We start from the raw sequence: 19,167 nt of genomic DNA, 5'->3' as shown, positions 1-19,167 counted from the left end.
TCCAACTACTTTAAAAGCCGACATCTGGCCACATCTCGGCTTTTATGAAAAACCTGATCATGACCTGGAGAAGACACGTGCTGCGTGTAAATCATGTCACACACAATGAAATATGCAGGGGGGTAGTTATGGGCAAATTAAGTATCGTGAAGCACTGAGGATATCCTCTGACTGTGTCGGGATAAGATTCAAAGCTTTGAGTGTCTCAAACAGCGCCATCTGTAAATCAGCCAGAAGCCTGTGAAAGACACTCTGTAGAATGAGGCATCTACCACAGATCGTTTCAACTTACATGCACAAATAAAAGACTAACAGTGTGTGTGTGTGTGTTTGTTGAATTTCTGTCTCTGATAAATTCAATCACCCATTAAACTGTGTAATTTAATAACATTACGAATATCATTATTATGTAATAGAAGGATAATGTTCACATATGAATTGCATGACAAATATTGAATTTTTTAGAAATAATTTGTATTCTTCATATCTCTGGCTGCTTGTATTTATTGACAAAATTGTATAAATGTGTAGTAAAATTGAAAATTGAAGATGCAGTGCATCGTCAATGCATTGTGATGCATCGTGATATCGAATTGAATCAAATCGATGACGATTATCGTAACTGAATCGAACCGTGAGACTGGTGTAGGTTCACACCCCTATTGCTACCATTGCATCCATGCATTCGGTTTTAAATGGAACCTAAATGGGTGTTGTGTTTCACCACAATTAAATTGGTGTCTACCATGATAAGCATTAATATTAAATAGGGCTGCCACTTTTGTGAAAAAATCATTTTCAATTTTTAAGACATAAGTGTTCATTGAATCAATTGTAAAATTGATTTTCCATGTCTAAGAAAAAAGAAGTTTCCTTTTTCAACGTCAAATAACGGACGAACGTAAAGAGAGCGCTGGAAACGCACAACAAGTCAGCAATATTTCTTATTTATCGTGCAGAATAACAAACAGCAACAGGAGTGCAACATTGTCGAGAAATATATATGCAGAGGGGATGGCTGCATTAACAAAAGAAAAACACCCCTGCAGGCTTCAACCCGGCTGCATTTATGATTTAGGGCAAAAATCAGAATAAAAAAAAGATTTATTCAAAAATCTCCAAGATTATTTTAAATAATGATTCAATCCATTTCAAACAAATGTTCAAAAAAATGAAACTTTAAATGGACTTGAGAACAGGCCATGTGTGCTTTTTATTGAACGTAACCGACACTTAGGCTAGGCAGCACTAGGCAGGCATAATGCAATGCGCAAAAAGGCTAGGGCCATTACAAATTTATTGGACAGGAAAACAAGTCGATCAACATTTTCGGGGTCCAGAGCAGAGCGTTTTTTATTCACTATATGTCCAGCTGTTGAGAAGACGCGCTCCGACCGCACCGATGTCACAGCTGCGCAAGGTGGGGGTATTACTGCCAATTTTCCACCACAAAAGCGAGTCGCTGTCAGCTTGCAATGGTACTTTTCATAACTCTGAATCTCCTGTAACTAGATGCGTGAATGAGGCGAATTCACGTCTATTGCGCCGCGAGACCTCCAGACGCGTGTAAATGCATCTTTACATTGACTTAACATTGAAATAATTCACGCCAGATGCTCTATTTGCGTTTGGTGTGAACGCAGCATAAGAGGTCGCTTTCGACGTCCCCGGCCCCGCGTAAAATTGCTGGTATTTTCTGTCTAGCTTTCGCAACGCATACTGCACTTTCGGAATTCTTTATTTTCTTTTTCTGCTTGTGAGTTTTGTTACATCTATATTTTTTAATTGTTTAATTATTTTTAAATTAATAGTGTACATATTTGGTTAAAATGGATTCCCTATTTTCATTTCAACTTTTTTTGGTTGGTCCGATCGATTGTGCAATCGTTTTTCGAACTAAAAGTGACAGCCCTAATATTAAACCTACTGTATATAATGAGCTTTAAAAATTTAAACAAATGCTTACTAAATGCATTACACTGTAACTAAACCCATTCGATTTTAGCCAACTAAATTTACTGTAGATTTAGTCAACTAAAACTAGACTAAAACTAAAAGCAATTCAGTTAACAAAAATATGATTAAAACTAAATAGCAGTTTAGTCAAAAGACCATTACTAAAACTAATTCAAAATTTGCTGTCAAAATGATCACTGCTATGAACATCTAAGAAACTTTCAACAAAATCATGGCCAATTGTAAAATATGTCATGTGGAACAACCGCCTAATAAACCATATTTCTAATATAATATATAGTATATTTTAATATAATTAATAATTCATGACATTTAAAAAATAATGATTAAGATCGTTATATTGTTTTCAGGGTGTGAAAAAAAAACTGTTTAGTTGTTGGTTACATGACAGTAATTTAAGCGTCAGTTCATCTGTTGTGAATTCATTGAATTGCTGTTTTTTTAATAGAAAAATATAATAGAAAATATCACATAGTTATAAGATAATGATTAAGATCACATGTATTGATGGTTTAAATTAATTTAATCCCCTTTTAACTTGATGGTTAAACCATATGATGAGTCATTTCAATTCATTATTGAAAATGTGTTGATGTTGGTACATCATGCACTTTATTTTTTATTTATTTAAATAAAAAAATTTTATGAATCAAAAAAAAAACCTGCATTATTTCACTGCAAATACATAAGTAAATACCATTAGTTTTTTTTTTCAAATTATTAAATTGTTAATATAGCCTCCTTACTGTTTTTCCTGACACATTCATAATTATTATTTCTGCCAGTGTGCTGTGGCAAGTTTTATGCCTGTGCTTGAGCATTTATAGGCTATGTAGGCAATTAAAGGCTCATTATAATTATTTGAATGGTTTATTAATAAACGTGCAGTTAGTCGACTAATGCTTAAAATTAACGAGTGCAGTTCTAATAATAATCAAGTGAGTTTATTCTTAAAACAAGAGCATCTCTTTATCAAGATGGTGGTTATTGACAATTATTTGCCCTTGTCTGAAGCATAATCTCGCTTAATTTTAAAACATTTTTCAGAAAACAAGTCTTAATGAGTGCCATTTTTCTTTATTTAATCTTGATTTAATAATGTTTGAATGCTTGTACTGTAAAACAAGACACGAGTACTGAAGAAGAAAATCACTTTTTTTGCAGTGTTGTCATTGAGCAAATCAGTTCATTATGGTTGTGGAGTACCATGCAAATCCAAAGGAGGTCATAATGATCTCTCTCTAATTATAGCGACATAAACTTCACATGTATCCTCTTCGGATGCACAAATGAGGACGAGAAAACATGGATGGCGAGACTGCTCTGTCATCTCATCTGCTGTCATCTCATTTAATTAGCTTCTCGTTCTGCTTGATGCCGCCCCAGGAGCTTTAGACCGCAGGACAGATTTAATCACGGAGACCCGCTCACCCTAGAAAACCAACAGACAGCGGCTTGATATCAAACCGAGACGCGGTGGACGCAGACCCAGATTGGTTATTTTCAGCCCCGTTTATATGCAAATGCAGGAGATGAACAGATGTCCGACCGTGCAGTGCGCATTGCACTAAAAGCCTAAATTAGTAGCCTGCATGAGCTCTCGGACTGTTTGCAGCGAGAATCTAATCAATAGCTTATTATCATCGAGCGTATAAACATTTTCTATAATTGCAGGACTTTATGGATGCACCCAATGATTGGGCGAGTCCAATTATAGAAGATGCCGAAACTTTAAATGGTTGTTTTTAACTTGACTTTGAAGTTGTTACATGTGAGTGTACACATCTAAATTTAGGCCATTTATGATGTAGATGAGTGAATGGGTGCTGTAGGAATGAGAGTCCAAACAGCTGATTAAAACATCACAGTAATCCACTCCAGTCCATCAATTAATGGCGTTTTAATGAAATTAAATGTTGTGTGTTTGTAAAACATCATCCAAGACTATAATTTCTAGCCAAAATATGAGATATAATCCATAATAACGCTTCATCCAGCGATTAAGTCACTACAGAGGATTCATTGGTGTGATGTAATGCTACATTCCTCCAAATCTGTTCTGACCAAGAATTAAACTCATCTGCATATTGAATGGCCTGAGGGTGTGTACATTTTCAGCAAATTTTCATTTTTGGTAATTTATATTGCATGTCCCACTTTGGATAGAACACAGAATCTAATCAATAGCATATTATCATTAGCACTGTTTTCATCACCCCGTTTTTATGCACATTTTGAAGTATAACATCAGAAAAAAAAAATCCTTAATAAATAGGTTTTATGCTTGTTTATGCTTATGCACATTTGTGAAAAAAAAGGTTCCTGTGAATAATGGGAGATATGCACAATTTCCAAATCTTTAATCTGATAATCCAAATTTGCACTTAAGTTAAATTAGTAGCTTGGATGGAAATCCAGCTATTGAGCATAAAAACCATTCTTTATAGTTGCACGACTTAATGGATGCTCTCAGTGACTGGGCAACTGCAATTGTAGAAGACATTGAAACTCCAGATGGGTGTTTTTATGTTGACTTTGAAGTTCTTGCTATTTCTGGTTCGGCAATCAACCAGAACCCTAGATGCCCATCAATTTCTATCTAGTCCAATTTTTTGCCCTACTTCTGCCACCATGACTGTGCCTGTGGAATTAAATCATGTCCACCAAAGCTTTAAACCCCAACAAGATAGCCTTGTGAATTCCATGCATTGCTCGCATGCATCGTAAACAGAGTTTATGATGCCATTAAAGCCCTGACGCCCAGATTTTTGGGCACAGGAACAAACGTCCCTAATGGATACGGACAAGTAAAGTGGTTTAGCTTTTCAGCATCTGAGCTGTCCGGCCGAAATATCACATGGCACTATATAGGTCATTCCCTGCCGTGCTGAGAACCCGAGAGGGGAGGTGGAAGGCTGTAATGATAGAAAAACATATTTGCGAGTGTGAACTTTGAGCCCCGGCAGGACTTCAATCAAGAATTGACACCCACTCGCAGAGCCGTGTCGATAATACATAGAAACTTCACCCAGGAAATAAATGAAGCTTGATATTTCGCCATATGACTACATTTTATATATGCAAATGTTGTAGCTGACCTTGTTAGGGAAAGAAAAGAAAATACGTCTGGTAACAAGCCCATTTGGGATTGCCATCTTTGAGATCCGGGGATTTCAAGTGAGGAAGAATAGAACATGTACATTTTAATATATTTGCATATTTCGTAGACATTTTTATCCAAAGCAACTCTGATATAACATTACACGAGTTTGAAGTAGACATTTAGATTTGCGCTTGCCATTTATTGTGTGCATTATGACCTGAAAAAAGTTTTTAAATGTGCCAATCTCTTAGAAATGTAATATCTGTATTCACAATGGCTTTATATGGTTTTGAAAAACAACAAAAAGTTTACATTTAATGACTTTTTTAAAATAACTTTACTACAACACATTTTAAATTGCGCAAGTTTTTTAATTTTCAAGGGAAAATGCCTTTTTAATGCAGAAGACAATTTATAATATTTCAATAGATGTATTTACTACTCTATGACATCATTTCCCGTTTTATAGAAATTATGAGAAATCGTGACGCAATTATGTAATATAATCACATTTACAAGAAATTATTTTTTGCAAGAAAAGAGACAGTTATGAGAAATAATTGCAATATTATTCTGAAAATAATGGCAGAATTATGAAATAAAGTTGCAATCACAACAATAATGTAACAGTTATGAGATTTAGCTGCAAATTTGAGAGATAAAGTCTAATTTATGAGAAATTAAGTCACAGTTACAAGAAACAGTATTCAAAATGACGATAAAATAATTTACCTTTATAACAACTGCAGCATTATTTCTCATAATTGTGACTTTATGAGAAATGCCACAGAACTCTCTGACATCATTTCTTATGTATAATTTTCCAATCCTTTACGACATTTTGGCTAAATTTTATTGCATACATTTTTAATACATATATTTGTATACAAACATTTATATACAAATATTTGTCATATTTTATTACAATTTATACAGTATTATTTTTAATAACAACCATTTGTATTACGATTACTTTGTCGTTTTAATTTCAAGTCATTCTATGTAGGAAATGCATTTTTAATGTGTTTCTGAATATATTAATAGTTTTATGTCACTGACCCATGTTACACATCCCACTTTGGATGGAACATGGCAAGATGGTAGTTTGTTTGATTATAAATTTGTGTAGTATGTCTGTATTCTGCGATACAGAATTAAACTACATACAGTTTATTACCAAATTAGCCTGAACCACTGCATATAACCTTAGTGTCAGTCACCTGCTGGTTCAGTAAATGACGTGGTCTTAAAAAAGCATTATTGTAATCTCCTTACTCAAATTAAGCTCCCGTCACATCAGCCTGCGTGGGAGACTTTACCGTCATCGTTCCTGGTGTTCTCAATTCCCACATCAAGAGACAGAGTTGTGTTTCTTAGAGACGTAGCGGACGAGCTTAGCATAAGCCACAAGGAAGAGGGATTTAGCGCTCAAACATTAGAAGATGCCTCATTGGTGCTCAGACGAACCGATAGTAGTATTTAACCTGGCTTGTGAAAATCTGTCTGAAAGTGCCATTTCTCAACGTCTTGTCACATTTTGTGTGGCAAAAAAAATAAAAATAAATACAAACATAATGCTAATAGAATGCTAATATGTGCAAAAGTTTAAAGGTTTGTTTAGTAATGTACCAAAGATTAAAGAAGTAGTGAGCAGACTTCATTAAAACCTTAAAGTGTAACCACACACACAAATACACACATCTCTAAGAGTGTTTTAAAGCTTCTTATGGTTTTCCAGAGATGGAGGAGGGTAAAGCTAAGCTACGTTAAAGCTAAGTTGTTGAATGTCATATTACTTAGTTAGGGCGTTTCACATTATTAATACCCTGCTGGAAAATCCCAAGTTGGTCCTGAAATTTTAAACATGGCAGCTGGTTTGTTGAAGGTCTAAACAGGTAAACCACCTTGGACCATCAACAAACCAGCTGGCAGTTTTTGGAAAGTTTTTGGTCAACCAGCTAATGACCAACTTGGACCAAACTAGCTTCAAGCTTGAGGGTTTTCCAGCAAGTTAAAAAATTGGATCTGTCTTATATGCTAAGCTTGTTAGTTCCAGCAATGAGTTCAGATATATTTATTGTTATCTAAAGAGACTTGGTGTTTTATGTATACAGTTTTATGTATTTTATAGAAATGTTTCAAAGATTATAAAATTTAAAATAATCTATTAAAATAATAATAGTCACACATTACATAAAAAATAACAGGCAGTTTTGAGAAATGGCAATTATGTATGGGATCTAAAATCACAATTGTTAGATATAAAAGCCTGTAATTACGAGAAATTAAGAGTTCGTTGAGATTTGAGATTTAAATCATATTTAAATAAGATGTAGTCACAATTGAGAAATAAGGTCGCAATTAAGAGAAATTATGTTGCAGTTGTCATAAATAATGTTGTAATTATAAGATGGTTGGGATTATGAGAAATAATTTCAGAATTATTAGAAACCATGTTGCAATTATGAGAAATTAAGTTATGAGATGTAGTCGCTATTATGAGAAATTATGTGCAATTATAAGCATTACAAAATAAGTTAGTCGCAATTATAAAATCCTAACTTTTGTAATAAAAACGCAATTACAATGAATGGGGGGGGGTCGGCTTGTTCTGTTTATTGTGAATAATATTTTTGACATTTATATATGACCCTTTCTATGCAATTTATTTTTTAATAAAAAAAAATTGTAAATAAATATCATTAGAAATAAATAATGAGAACAAAGCCACAGCTAGAAGATACTGTAGTTGCAATAACATTCATTAAAAAATGAATTCACAGTTTCAGTAAATTAAATAAAGTGGCAATTACAAGAAATGTAGTCACCATTACATAAATAGCTCCAGTTATAAGAAATTGTCACAGTTATAAGACGGTTGCAATTAAGAGAAATAATCTTAATTATGAGAAATGGAGCCAAACTTACAAGAGATACTGTAGTCGCAAAGATATCATTATTACAAATGAAGTCAGCCACGAGACGAAGTTGCAATTACAGCAAATAAAGTCACAGTTACAAAATAGTCGCAAATTACGAGAAAATAAATAAATAAAAATCCCAATTATGAGAAAAAACAACAACCAATTACGTGCAAAAAAGTCACAAGAAATGAGATATAAAATTAGTTTTGTATTGCATTTATCAGACAAAGTCGTAATTATAATATTAAACCTATGTTTTGTTCATAATCTCCAAGTTCATGGTAATATTAATAGATTTCCCATTTGTTGCTTGATAAACAATTTTGACCTTGCGTTGCGTCAACCCTTGATGTCCAGAATCTGCTTCCCGAAGCAAAACCACTAGCGAACCACTGCCCTGTAATAAATTACTTGTTTCAAGTGTGCTTGTTTAATTCATTAAATTAATTTTACTGTCTTTTAAATTCAGTCTTCTGCTCCTGTCAGACCCACTGCATTATGAGTGCTTGGAGATACTGCAGAACAAATGAGAACAAGCACATACACGCACACAGAGGCACTCAATTATACGGCCTGCCTCTAGCAGCAGGACTTCATTAGCCTGTTTGCTGATGAGCTTCCTCATTGTTTTGCATGCACAATCATTTTACACAGACCAGTATTAGGGACGAATATTATCACTCGAATGTGACTTCAACAGACCCCCAAGACTCCGAATGATGGATTTTCAGTGTTTAAATGAGGATTAATGTGAACAATACAGAGAGAAAGCCACAGAGAACGAGAGAGAGAGAGAGAGTGTTTGTGTTTGTGTGCATGTATTTTATATAAACGTTGTATTTTGCTATTTATTCTGAGAATCATGTAATTAATAACTCAATTTAGTAATCAATTTTCTGTGTTTAGTGAAAATTCAGAAAAGCGACCACCCACACTGTTGGGACCCCTGTGTGAACTACTGCCATTCTCAACATCCTGGTCACTGTAAGACAATGACATGGACCTCTGCTTCCAGTAACCCGTCCAGCTCTCAGGATTACTGCAAATGTAACTACAGTACATCATTTTTACACTTTTACCACATGCTTTATGAAGATGATTTGACTAGTTATACATATTATATATATATATATATATATATTTTTTTTTTTTTTCATGACGGGGCATTTCACAACAAATGTTCCTTATGTAGATTTAGTTAGTTTTTTTAAGTTGATTGTAAAAATTTCGAGCAAATTGTCAAAGACGATATCTAATCATTAAAATAGGACTACGCGTATTTGCATGAGAACAAAAATAGTTTTTAAAATTTAGCTTGTGTTCAAATTGGTCATGATAATTCACACAAATATTGCAAATAATATTTTGAACCTTAAATATGACTCTACACAACTGGGAGTTCCGCATAAAGAAGAACATTTTCATCACATATTTTGTTAGTGTACACATTAATAATGCAAATTCGCATACATTTGAATGCAATTTAAATAGGAGTCTGCATGATTAGGAGTTTAGCATGAGGGCGAAAAAGTTTCCTTTGCAGATGTTGACTGTGTTCAAGTTGGTCATGCAACATTTCATGTACGATGTCCAGTCATTAAATAGCAGTCTACGCGTATTTTCATGTGAGGGTAAAATATTTTTTGCTTTGCAAGTTTCACTCGTGTTTCCAGTTAGTCATACAAATTCACACAAAATTTCATAGATGATATTAAGTTAATGAAATAGGAGTTTGATTAATAGTTTGACATGAGGGCATAGAAGTTTCCCTTTCAGATTTTGTCTGTGTTCAAGTTGGTATTGCGAAATCATTCAGAAATTTTGTTGCCAATTATCCAGTCATTAGTCTGCACAATTGGGAGTTTCTCATTAAGGCAAAAAGGTTTCCTTCTCAGATTTTGCTTGTGTAAAGTTGTTCACATAAATTTGCGTGAAATTTCAAAGACAATATCCAGTCGTTGCGAGTTTTGCATGAGCGCAAAAATCTTCTTGCAGATTTCGTCCATGTCCACGTCCATGGTTTGAATGTGGCTTCTTTATAACCTGTGCTTCATACATCACTACCGTACTGACAATAATATTGACATATTTTGCTCTGAAATTTCTATATCACAAATATGACCCCAATGTTATTTTATGCTTTTAAGCATTCTTTTTTTTTTTTAGCCTGGGTTTCCAGCACCAAAATGCTGTTTTTACTGAGCAAGTCCCATTTTCTTCAGATAATCTACCTCTCTAGTTGAAGTCATCCATCTTCATTTACAAGTTAAATAGCATTACGTTAATATGGAATATTGTTCTTAATCCAGACATCCACCTCCCAGGGGTTACCTCCAAATCCAATATAACGTCCTCTTAAATAACAAATGCTTAGTGCATAGATCTGCAAAGACTAGCAAGGGACCAATAGACTATGGATCATTAACCTGCAGTGAGCCGCTCAGTCTCTTGGACCATTACCATCTCTTTGATTTATAATTTTTTAAATGCAGCTACACTGCCTGACTTTCTCTCTCCTTTCCTTGGTTCTCTCTAGCGGTAGTCTGCACTAACTTCTCTCCTGGGTCCACTACCACATCAGGCATGACCAGCCAGGGTTCGAACACGCTGCCCCGGGCCGCTCCTCCCATGAGCCCACGGAACTCTATGCTAAAGAGACGACAACGGAAAAAAGAGCACAAAAGCTCCTGTAGGTGACTGGATGGGTTTTCTCTTTGACATGCTCTAAAAGCATCTTAATGCATTTCAGGACATCTCATAAGTGATGGATTTAATGGTTCATTAAATGAAGTTCTAAATGAATTGGGAAGAGCATAATCATTTAGTACTGTCATCATAACAAGTAAGAGGCAATCATTGCTCCATCCCAGAAACAGTTCTTCCAGCATCCTTCCACCTCCCTATATCTCCTCTATCTCTGTTATTTTCTCTCTGTGTAGTACCACAATGGGAGGTTGAACTTCTGCTGAGGAGAGCAAGCCAAGTTTGCTTAAAATTAACAATTAAGTTTGGATGGGCGCAAAAACTTGTGAAAGTGATGTTGGGAAGATCATATTGATAACGGCACCACAAAGTTATATTTAGTTGAACATACATAGTTAGTATTGCATTGTATTATTAGTGGAGGTTTTTTTCCCAATTTTTAGCTAAAACAATTTATTATCTTCAGAGTTAGGTGTTAGCATGTTTGCTAAGCTAAGAACACAGTACTGTAGACATTTTATACAATACATAACACAAACACATATTAGGTAAATAATTTTTTTTTTTAAATTAGACTGTTTTTATCTATTGGTTGATGTATTTTAGTCACCTGTGTAGTTAGATGTTAGCATGTTGCTTAGATAACAACTCCACAGTCTAAGCATTGTCACAATACATAAGCACATGTTTTGGGTAAATAATATTTTTTATTGCATTGAACTAGTTGTATTTATCAATTACATTTTTTTTATTTTATTTACAGAGTTGGATGACAGAGACTGCAACACATAGTACATATAAATATCTATTTTTGTCTATCAGTTAAACTTTTAGTAGAGTTGGACATTAGCATGTTGCTAAGCTAACAACACTTAGCCCTATCACTAAAACACAGTGAACACAAACACTGAGTAAATAATCTAGTTTTTATTAAATTGATTTTATTAGTTTTTATCTATCATTAAAAAAAAAAAATGTTAGCATATTGCTAAGCTAACAACACAAAGCACTGTGTTACAGTATATATCACACACAGATTGAATCTATTCTTTTTTTATATGCTTAATACTGAATAATTCTACTTTTATCTCATTTCATTCCTCCATCTTGGACTTTTAATTGGTTTTGGAAAAAAAGTAGGGGCCTTTCACACTGAATTTATTTGACCATTGCCCTCACATCTTATGTCTTTCACAGGATCTTGCACACAATGTTCAATGTTCAATGTTCAAAACGAACAATCAAAAAACACCTTCTTTGTGAACAGCCCCTCAATGGATTAACAAAAAAAAACAGTTTTACGCATCTATTTTTCTCTCCGTTTAGCTGTATCTTTAGCCTCAAGTTCTGTGGGCCCTGGTGGTCAGATCGTCCACACCGAGTCCAGTGAGGTCACTCTGAGAGGAGACCCTCTAAATGGGTTCGGGGTTCAGCTCCAAGGTGGAATATTTGCAACAGAGACCCTCTCTGCACCCCCTCTTATCCGCTTCATAGAGCCAGACAGCTCGGCCGAAAGGTACGTCCCAAATGTTAACTCAACCATGTACTCAAAACCCAGCCATCCATGCACACTCAAGCACATATGAACACTATAAGGTGCCTCAATGGACAGAGATTCCATTAAAAATGCAAGCAGATCTTGTAACGATATCAGTGTTTTAATTTTTTTTTACACTTATGCCTTATGACAGAGTCAGCGTACTCTGACAGTTGAAAATGATCAAGCTGGATGTGATACGAACGGCGAATCTGGGTCAACACTCAGCAGAAAAATCACGTCTTTTATCAGTGATGTTTAAGAAAGAGACTTTCATTTTTAATTTAAGAGGTTGAAATGTGTCTTTGTCACACTTTGTGCTCTTAATGGGAGGGAAATGTCTCCAAAACGAAAGTCAGTCTGAAAGAAAGAATCGCTTTAACATCTCGTATGTTTTTTCCTAGACACCTATGAGACTAAATGGAGAGCAGATGGATCCTAATTATTATTATTATTTTATTATACTAATACCAATACTAATCTTGGACCTCTTGTAGAGTTTCACAAGAGCTCTCAATAATGTATCAAATTGCATTTGCCAAAATACCAAAGATTTCAATCAAAAGTCAAAAATCTCAATACGGACTTTACACTTTTCTGGTCAGATTCTTAAGAGACCAAATTATCTGCTCTATGCTATCCACATTCATTTTATAGCTCTAAGCCTTTACTGTTTTATCAGTAGTCTCATTTGAGTCTCATTTTATTTGACCAAAGGATTAAGGAGAATCATCTAGCTGATACAAATTTTTGCTAACATTTTGCTAGCTATAGCGTTAAACTTTTATGATAATATTGGTCTTGTTTTTGTCTCTTCTTTTGGGAGAATTGTAGAAGAATCACCTGAAACTAAGTTGTCGTGTCAGATGCTTTGCTAACTTTTGCTAGCATTTGGTAGTAGTCTCATTTGGGTCTCATTTTCTTTATTCTTTGACACAAAGGTGCTACATCAGCTGTTTGGCACAATTTTTTTTTCCTAACTATGGCTCTAAACTCTTACTGTTTGTCAGCAATTTTCTCATGTTTTTTTTTTTTTTTTTTTTTATTTGTCAGAAGAAATTGTAGGAAACTAAATTGCTACAAAGGTGCTATTACGACTGTTTTGCTAACACTTGGCTAGCATTTTGCTAACTATAGCTCTTCTTACTGAATGTCAACAGCTGTCTCAGTTTCTTTCGTTCTTTTTTTATTTTCTTTTTATTAAAATGTGTGGTGTTTGGGCATGTCAAGTCAGTTTTTCTCTTTCATAAACACATGGTTTCCAACAGTGACACTGGGCTTGCATATAGAAACCTGAGAAAACAATACACTTACTGTAAATCGTGCATTTTTATCATTGTGTTTGATACAAATCAACCTCTAAAATCAGTTTTTTAGTCAGACTTTTTGACTATTGGCATGAAGTCTGGTCCACTTTGCACATTCTTTTGTCCAGAAACCGGCCATTTAAAAGCATTATTCGAATTACGTGGTCATTCATGAATGTTGGTAACCAAACTGTTGATGATACTGTAGCTATTGGCTTCCATATTATGGAAATAAATACTATGGAAGTCAATGGCTAATGTCAGCTGTTTGGTTACCAACATTCTTCAAAATATCTTCCAAAAAAAAAAAACAATTCACACAGGTGTGGAACGGTTTGAGGGTGAGTAAATGATTTTTGGCAGAACTTTCCATTTAAGGGGCGTTTGGACTGACAGTGATGTAGACGCTGGAGTAAGGGAACAGTAGCTTCTGAGTCCTTCTGTCTTATTTTGATTGGCAGGTGTGGGCTTCTCCAGGTGGGAGACAGAGTCTTATCCATCAACGGAATTCCTACAGAAGACGGAACGCTGGAAGAGGCCAATCAGCTGCTCCGGGATGCAGCTCTGGCCAATAAGGTCACGCTAGAGATTGAGTTTGATGTAGCAGGTTAGTGAGGTTTCACGTTCACCACCAAGCTCTTAAAAAACTAATTGCTCTGTTTTCCACCAAGAGTTCCTAAGACATGATTTTGTCACTGTATTTTAAAGCCGTTGCGCTTGTGTTTGTACTCGATCATAGTGTTGTTTTTGTTGTATGGCCAGAATCTGTTGTGCCTAGCAGTGGAACATTCCACGTGAAGCTGCAGAAGAAGAGAGGAGTGGAACTGGGCATCACAATCAGCGGTAAGACCTCGCATTGGTAAATTGCAGCGGCTTAGTTTTGACGTCAAGAGTCTGGGGAACTTCTTCATTTAGTTTGGTCAACATTACACCATATTTTGGTAAGAACTTTCGGTTGCACTTTATTTTACAGTACGTGTACTAACATGTAGTTACAGTGTATTTATCTAAGAAAGTTCTGGTAATACAAGGTAACTACATGGGGTAGGGTTAGGTTTAGGGTTAGGTTCAGGGTTAGTACCTAGTTATTACATAGTTATTGTAATTACTATAATAAGTACATAGTATGTACAAAAGTGCTACCGAACTTTTTTTTATCTACAGGCATCACAACTTTTATTTATCTTTCTCACAATAACCTGCAAATGATTTTAACCTGCAAAACACTTAGACTTTGCAAATGTGTTTTTATTCATTTATTTTATTTTTTATAAATTGAATGTTAACATCTGCACTTGCCACCATCACACATGTAATGTTTCCTGGCGATTTGGATACAAAACCTGATTTATTAATCATAATTATACCCAAGCAATAGTTTGTGGATCTAGTTTAAAGGTATGCAAGATAATCTTGTATTATTGTAATATTTACAAATATATCTTAAAAATAATGGTCAAAAATAAAAAACAATTCAAAGTTAAACCAAGTCACTTTGATGCTATTTTGCTATAGTAATAATAATGATAAGACAAATAATAATTTGCATACGCGCTGCTGATCAAAAGTTTGAAAATTGTTTTTTTTTTAAGTTTTTGAAAGTCTCTAATGCTCACCAAGGCTGCATTTGCTTAATTAAAAATACCACAGGAACAGTAATGATATCAAACATTATTACAATTTAAAATAAATGATGGCTTGTGTCATTTAAGGATAAATTTATGCAAGTTCACTTTAGGATTACACATTTGCATTGATGTTCTTAAAGTCATATCACGTATTGGAAAAACAGCTGAATTTTTCATTATGCTTTCCGGATCTGTTAACCCCCAAACACACACAAAAAAAAACTAAAAAAACATTTAAACCATTCTTTTTTGGGGGGAGATTTTAAGATCCCTCTCTCCCTGGCCTGTTTTACCATTCTCGGTTTCACTTCTCGAACTCGCCAAGATGTAGTAAAACTTTATATCCCCGAACGCACGGAAAATAAACCCACACAAATGTTTTGACATCCTCTCCGGTCATTAAACACGTCTGCGAATGGGTTTCCCTGACGGAGCATGTCCGTGTCCAGACCCTCCCGATACGGGGCGTCCCATCTGGTGCGTGTCACAGTGTTACACGAGCCCTGATCAACACAGACTCATTTTTCAGAGCAAGTGTTTACAGGGCTCTCGCGGGCTTTCCGTGGGCCTGTTTACTGGAGCTCTTGGGTCTGTCTGGCTTCTTTCCATCTGACGTTGCTCTAAAGCTTCTTTACGGCATAAACACTGAGGCATCATGGGCCATTAAACTTGTATTATACTTGCATGAGGGCTGGTATGAATCACAGGCTTAGCATTCGTACCACAGTCACTCAGTCATCCACCGGTGGAAAGACTCTTGACCGTTTCTGTCAGATTCACTGCTCGAGTGTTTGAGCGCGGTTCTTATCTTGTCCTTCAGATGTCGGAAACATCCTAAAATGCTCTGCTTGGTGTAAAGTAATATGTGTGAGAAACTTTGAGTGGAAGACAAGAGCTGGAATCAGATTTGATTTTTTTAAGTCTAATAAATGTTTAAATTGATGGCTCTTAATTATAATGTAATGTTGAATGGCTATAGTTAATGGTTACATTTTAGGGGGAATTTTCATTTTTATTTAATTTTTTTTTTTTTTTTTATAGAGAAATTATATTTATTGGTATCAGTGTTACTGGCATTTAGTCATAATAAAAGATGCCATTAAGTAAATATTACAAATATACTGTCTTTATGTGGTTTGTACATTAATTTGAAGATTGTATGTGAAATTATTGCACTATAAAAGCATATTAAAAATGTTATGTTATGTGGGATTAATCTATATTAATTAGTAGTTTTTTATTATTGATTGACAGCACTATATATATAAATATATATACTTATAGAAGAAACGCTGCCACTGGACGCAGGGAGTTTTTACATTTGTTATTGAATCCAGTTCTTAAAATGTTTTATTCCATCTGTGCAAAATATTCCCTCTGAACGTCTGGCTCACGCTCAAGCTGGATCCAGATAAGAGTTACATTTTCCCCTTGAAACCGTGTTTGTGGGGGTGTGTTTTAGTGTGTGTGTGTGTGTGTGTGTGTGTGTGTGTGATGTGCTGAAACACTTGTGTTGTGTTTTCCCATCTTTCTACAGCCAGTAAGAAACCAGGAGAGCCTCTCATCATATCTGACATTAAAAAAGGCAGCATGGCACACAGGTATGAACCAACACTTAACAATACTGGCAGAAACTGTTTATGAGCCTATAAATATGCTTTCTTTATGTTCAAATATTTCAAATCTTTTACTTAATTTATTATTATTCATTTTTGCATTACATATAAAATATTTTTACTCTTAGAAATTATTTTGCCCTTTAGTAATACAAATATTCAATTTATTTTATTTTACTGTTTTGCCTTCTAAAATATAAATTCATATTATTTTATTCATTTTTCTACTTTCTGTATGCTAAAGTGTTTGCTTATAGAAATGTAAATCCTGATTTTATATATATATATATATATATATATATATATATATATATATATATATATATAAAATCATAACATAACATTTTATTTTTATTATATTATAAATCTATTATATTTATATGAAATATAAAGTTTTATATTTATTATTTTACTACATTTATCTTTATATATTAGTTTTTTTTTTTTGTTGTTGTTGTTTATATTTTATTATATTTATAATATTTCTTCCTAACACACAAACAAAAAAAAATTGGAATATGTAAAATATCAACTGAAACGTCTGATGCTGAAATATTTCACATATTTTAGATGCAAGAACAAAATGCTAAATATGTGTTTGTAATATCCTGTAGAGGGAGACAAACTCCGCATATATACTTCAGTAAAACTTGGAAGTAGTGTGCTTTCCTTTTTTTTCCCTTTTTTATGAAATAAAATCAACATTTATAATCAAAATTATACATACACACACACTAGAATGCATTGATATGTATTTTACTTGTTTTTGTCTTTTTGAAATATAAATCCCTTTTCTTGTTTGTTGAAAAAGCTTTGCGTTGCAGAGAGTCAAGTAGACTCTCAGTTGTTGGCTCGCTCCACAGATGTGCTCAGTGTTTGTTTGTGAGACTGAAGCACGTTTCATGGTTTCTTCCTGCAGAACAGGAACTCTGGAGCCCGGAGACAAGCTGCTGGCCATAGATAACATCCGTCTGGAGAACTGCTCCATGGAGGACGCCGTCCAGATCCTGCAGCAGAGCGAAGACCTGCTCAAACTCAAAATCCGCAAGGACGAGGACAACTCAGGTGTGTGTGTGTGTGTGTGTGTGTGTGTGACCTGCAGTCCAGCTTCAGAACATGCCAAGATCTTGTGAACGTCCTGTTTCATATTCAAAAAGAAAGAAATAGGACCGTGTATCACACAGGGGACATTATTTTGCATTGTGATATTATATTCCTCCCAGTTTTTTTTAAATTCTCATCATAATAAGAGTTTACTTTTTAAGTAATATAGTGCATTATTATCCTCATACGTACAGTACATTATATTAAACAAATAGGTTTCTTTATGCAAAATACTGTTTTAGAGTAACTTTGATTTATTTATATTATATATATTTATTTAGACTATTCGAAATATAAATCCTTTTTTTTATTTTAGAAGTCATCATCATAACGTTTTACATGCTTCACATTACTAACATTTTTATAAATAATGGTTCCAAATGATAAAGATTAAAGCAAAATAAAAATGAAATCCATATGAGTTCATGGTTAAAAAGTAAATATTACATTATTATCCCGATTGTGTATTTGCATAAAAATGTTTGTGGTCCACAAATAGGCTTTCTTTGTGCATAATACTATGTGTTATAGAATGAGGAATATATTTTATAGTTATATTTGCTCATATTTTATTTGTATGTTGTTGTTTTTGTCTCTTATAAATATATTTTTTTTTATTTTTAATTGTCATTTGTTACTTTTTCTTGTCATTTATACTGAAGGAAATAAAATACAACAATAAAATACAAAAGAAAATATAAATACATTTAGTTTAGTGTTTTGTCTGTTAGAAATATAGGATGAAATATGAAATATGACCGGGTCAAGTGTTTCCAAAATAAAATCAGTCAATCCAAAATAAAATTCCCTATTTTGATTTTAAACATGTAATTTGAAAATCATACAGAAATCATGTCGGTGTGTAATTCAACATCTGACCGCCAGGTGTCAGTATATTAACGCTTGTCTACTTCAAACGCCAAATGCAACCATAGAGAAAGAATCCTGTCAATCAAACATTGGCCACACCTACTCACTCTTTATTTTTACTATTTTCCACACTGAGAACAATAGTAAACCATTAAAAACTATAAAAATAATACAAGGATGGGAATTACGTAGTAACTTTTTTATACCTGTTTTTTTTTTTTGTTGTTATGAGGGTAAAACACCATCTGTGGTCAGAGATGCAGATCAATCGAAACGTTTTATCGTTGCTTTGAAATGAAGATGTCTTTTGTTTAACCTTTGTTTTGTTTCGCAGCACCAGGAGCAAATCAAGAGATGTAAACACTGAGCTCTTCTGTTCACAGTGTTCAATTATTCAT

At 34.1% G+C, this 19,167-nt stretch overlaps 1 protein-coding gene across 5 annotated transcripts in view; it reads left to right on the top strand.

The window, feature by feature from the left end:
* LOC113070586 (glutamate receptor-interacting protein 2-like) overlaps positions 1-19,167 on the top strand; it is a 163,410-nt gene that overhangs the window by 132,916 nt on the left and 11,327 nt on the right. For all 5 annotated transcript variants that reach the window (XM_026243982.1, XM_026243985.1, XM_026243984.1 and 2 more), the window contains exons 10-16: positions 8,911-9,051; positions 10,541-10,693; positions 12,034-12,223; positions 14,013-14,158; positions 14,314-14,394; positions 16,717-16,780; positions 17,715-17,860. In XM_026243982.1, the coding sequence (XP_026099767.1) occupies positions 8,911-9,051; positions 10,541-10,693; positions 12,034-12,223; positions 14,013-14,158; positions 14,314-14,394; positions 16,717-16,780; positions 17,715-17,860 (921 nt within the window). The remainder of the gene's footprint in view (positions 1-8,910; positions 9,052-10,540; positions 10,694-12,033; positions 12,224-14,012; positions 14,159-14,313; positions 14,395-16,716; positions 16,781-17,714; positions 17,861-19,167) is intronic.

The sequence above is a fragment of the Carassius auratus genome, unplaced genomic scaffold (genome assembly GCF_003368295.1).
Source record: "Carassius auratus strain Wakin unplaced genomic scaffold, ASM336829v1 scaf_tig00004584, whole genome shotgun sequence".
NCBI classification, from domain to species: domain Eukaryota; kingdom Metazoa; phylum Chordata; class Actinopteri; order Cypriniformes; family Cyprinidae; genus Carassius; species Carassius auratus.
This window is presented reverse-complemented; position numbering and strand designations above follow the sequence as displayed.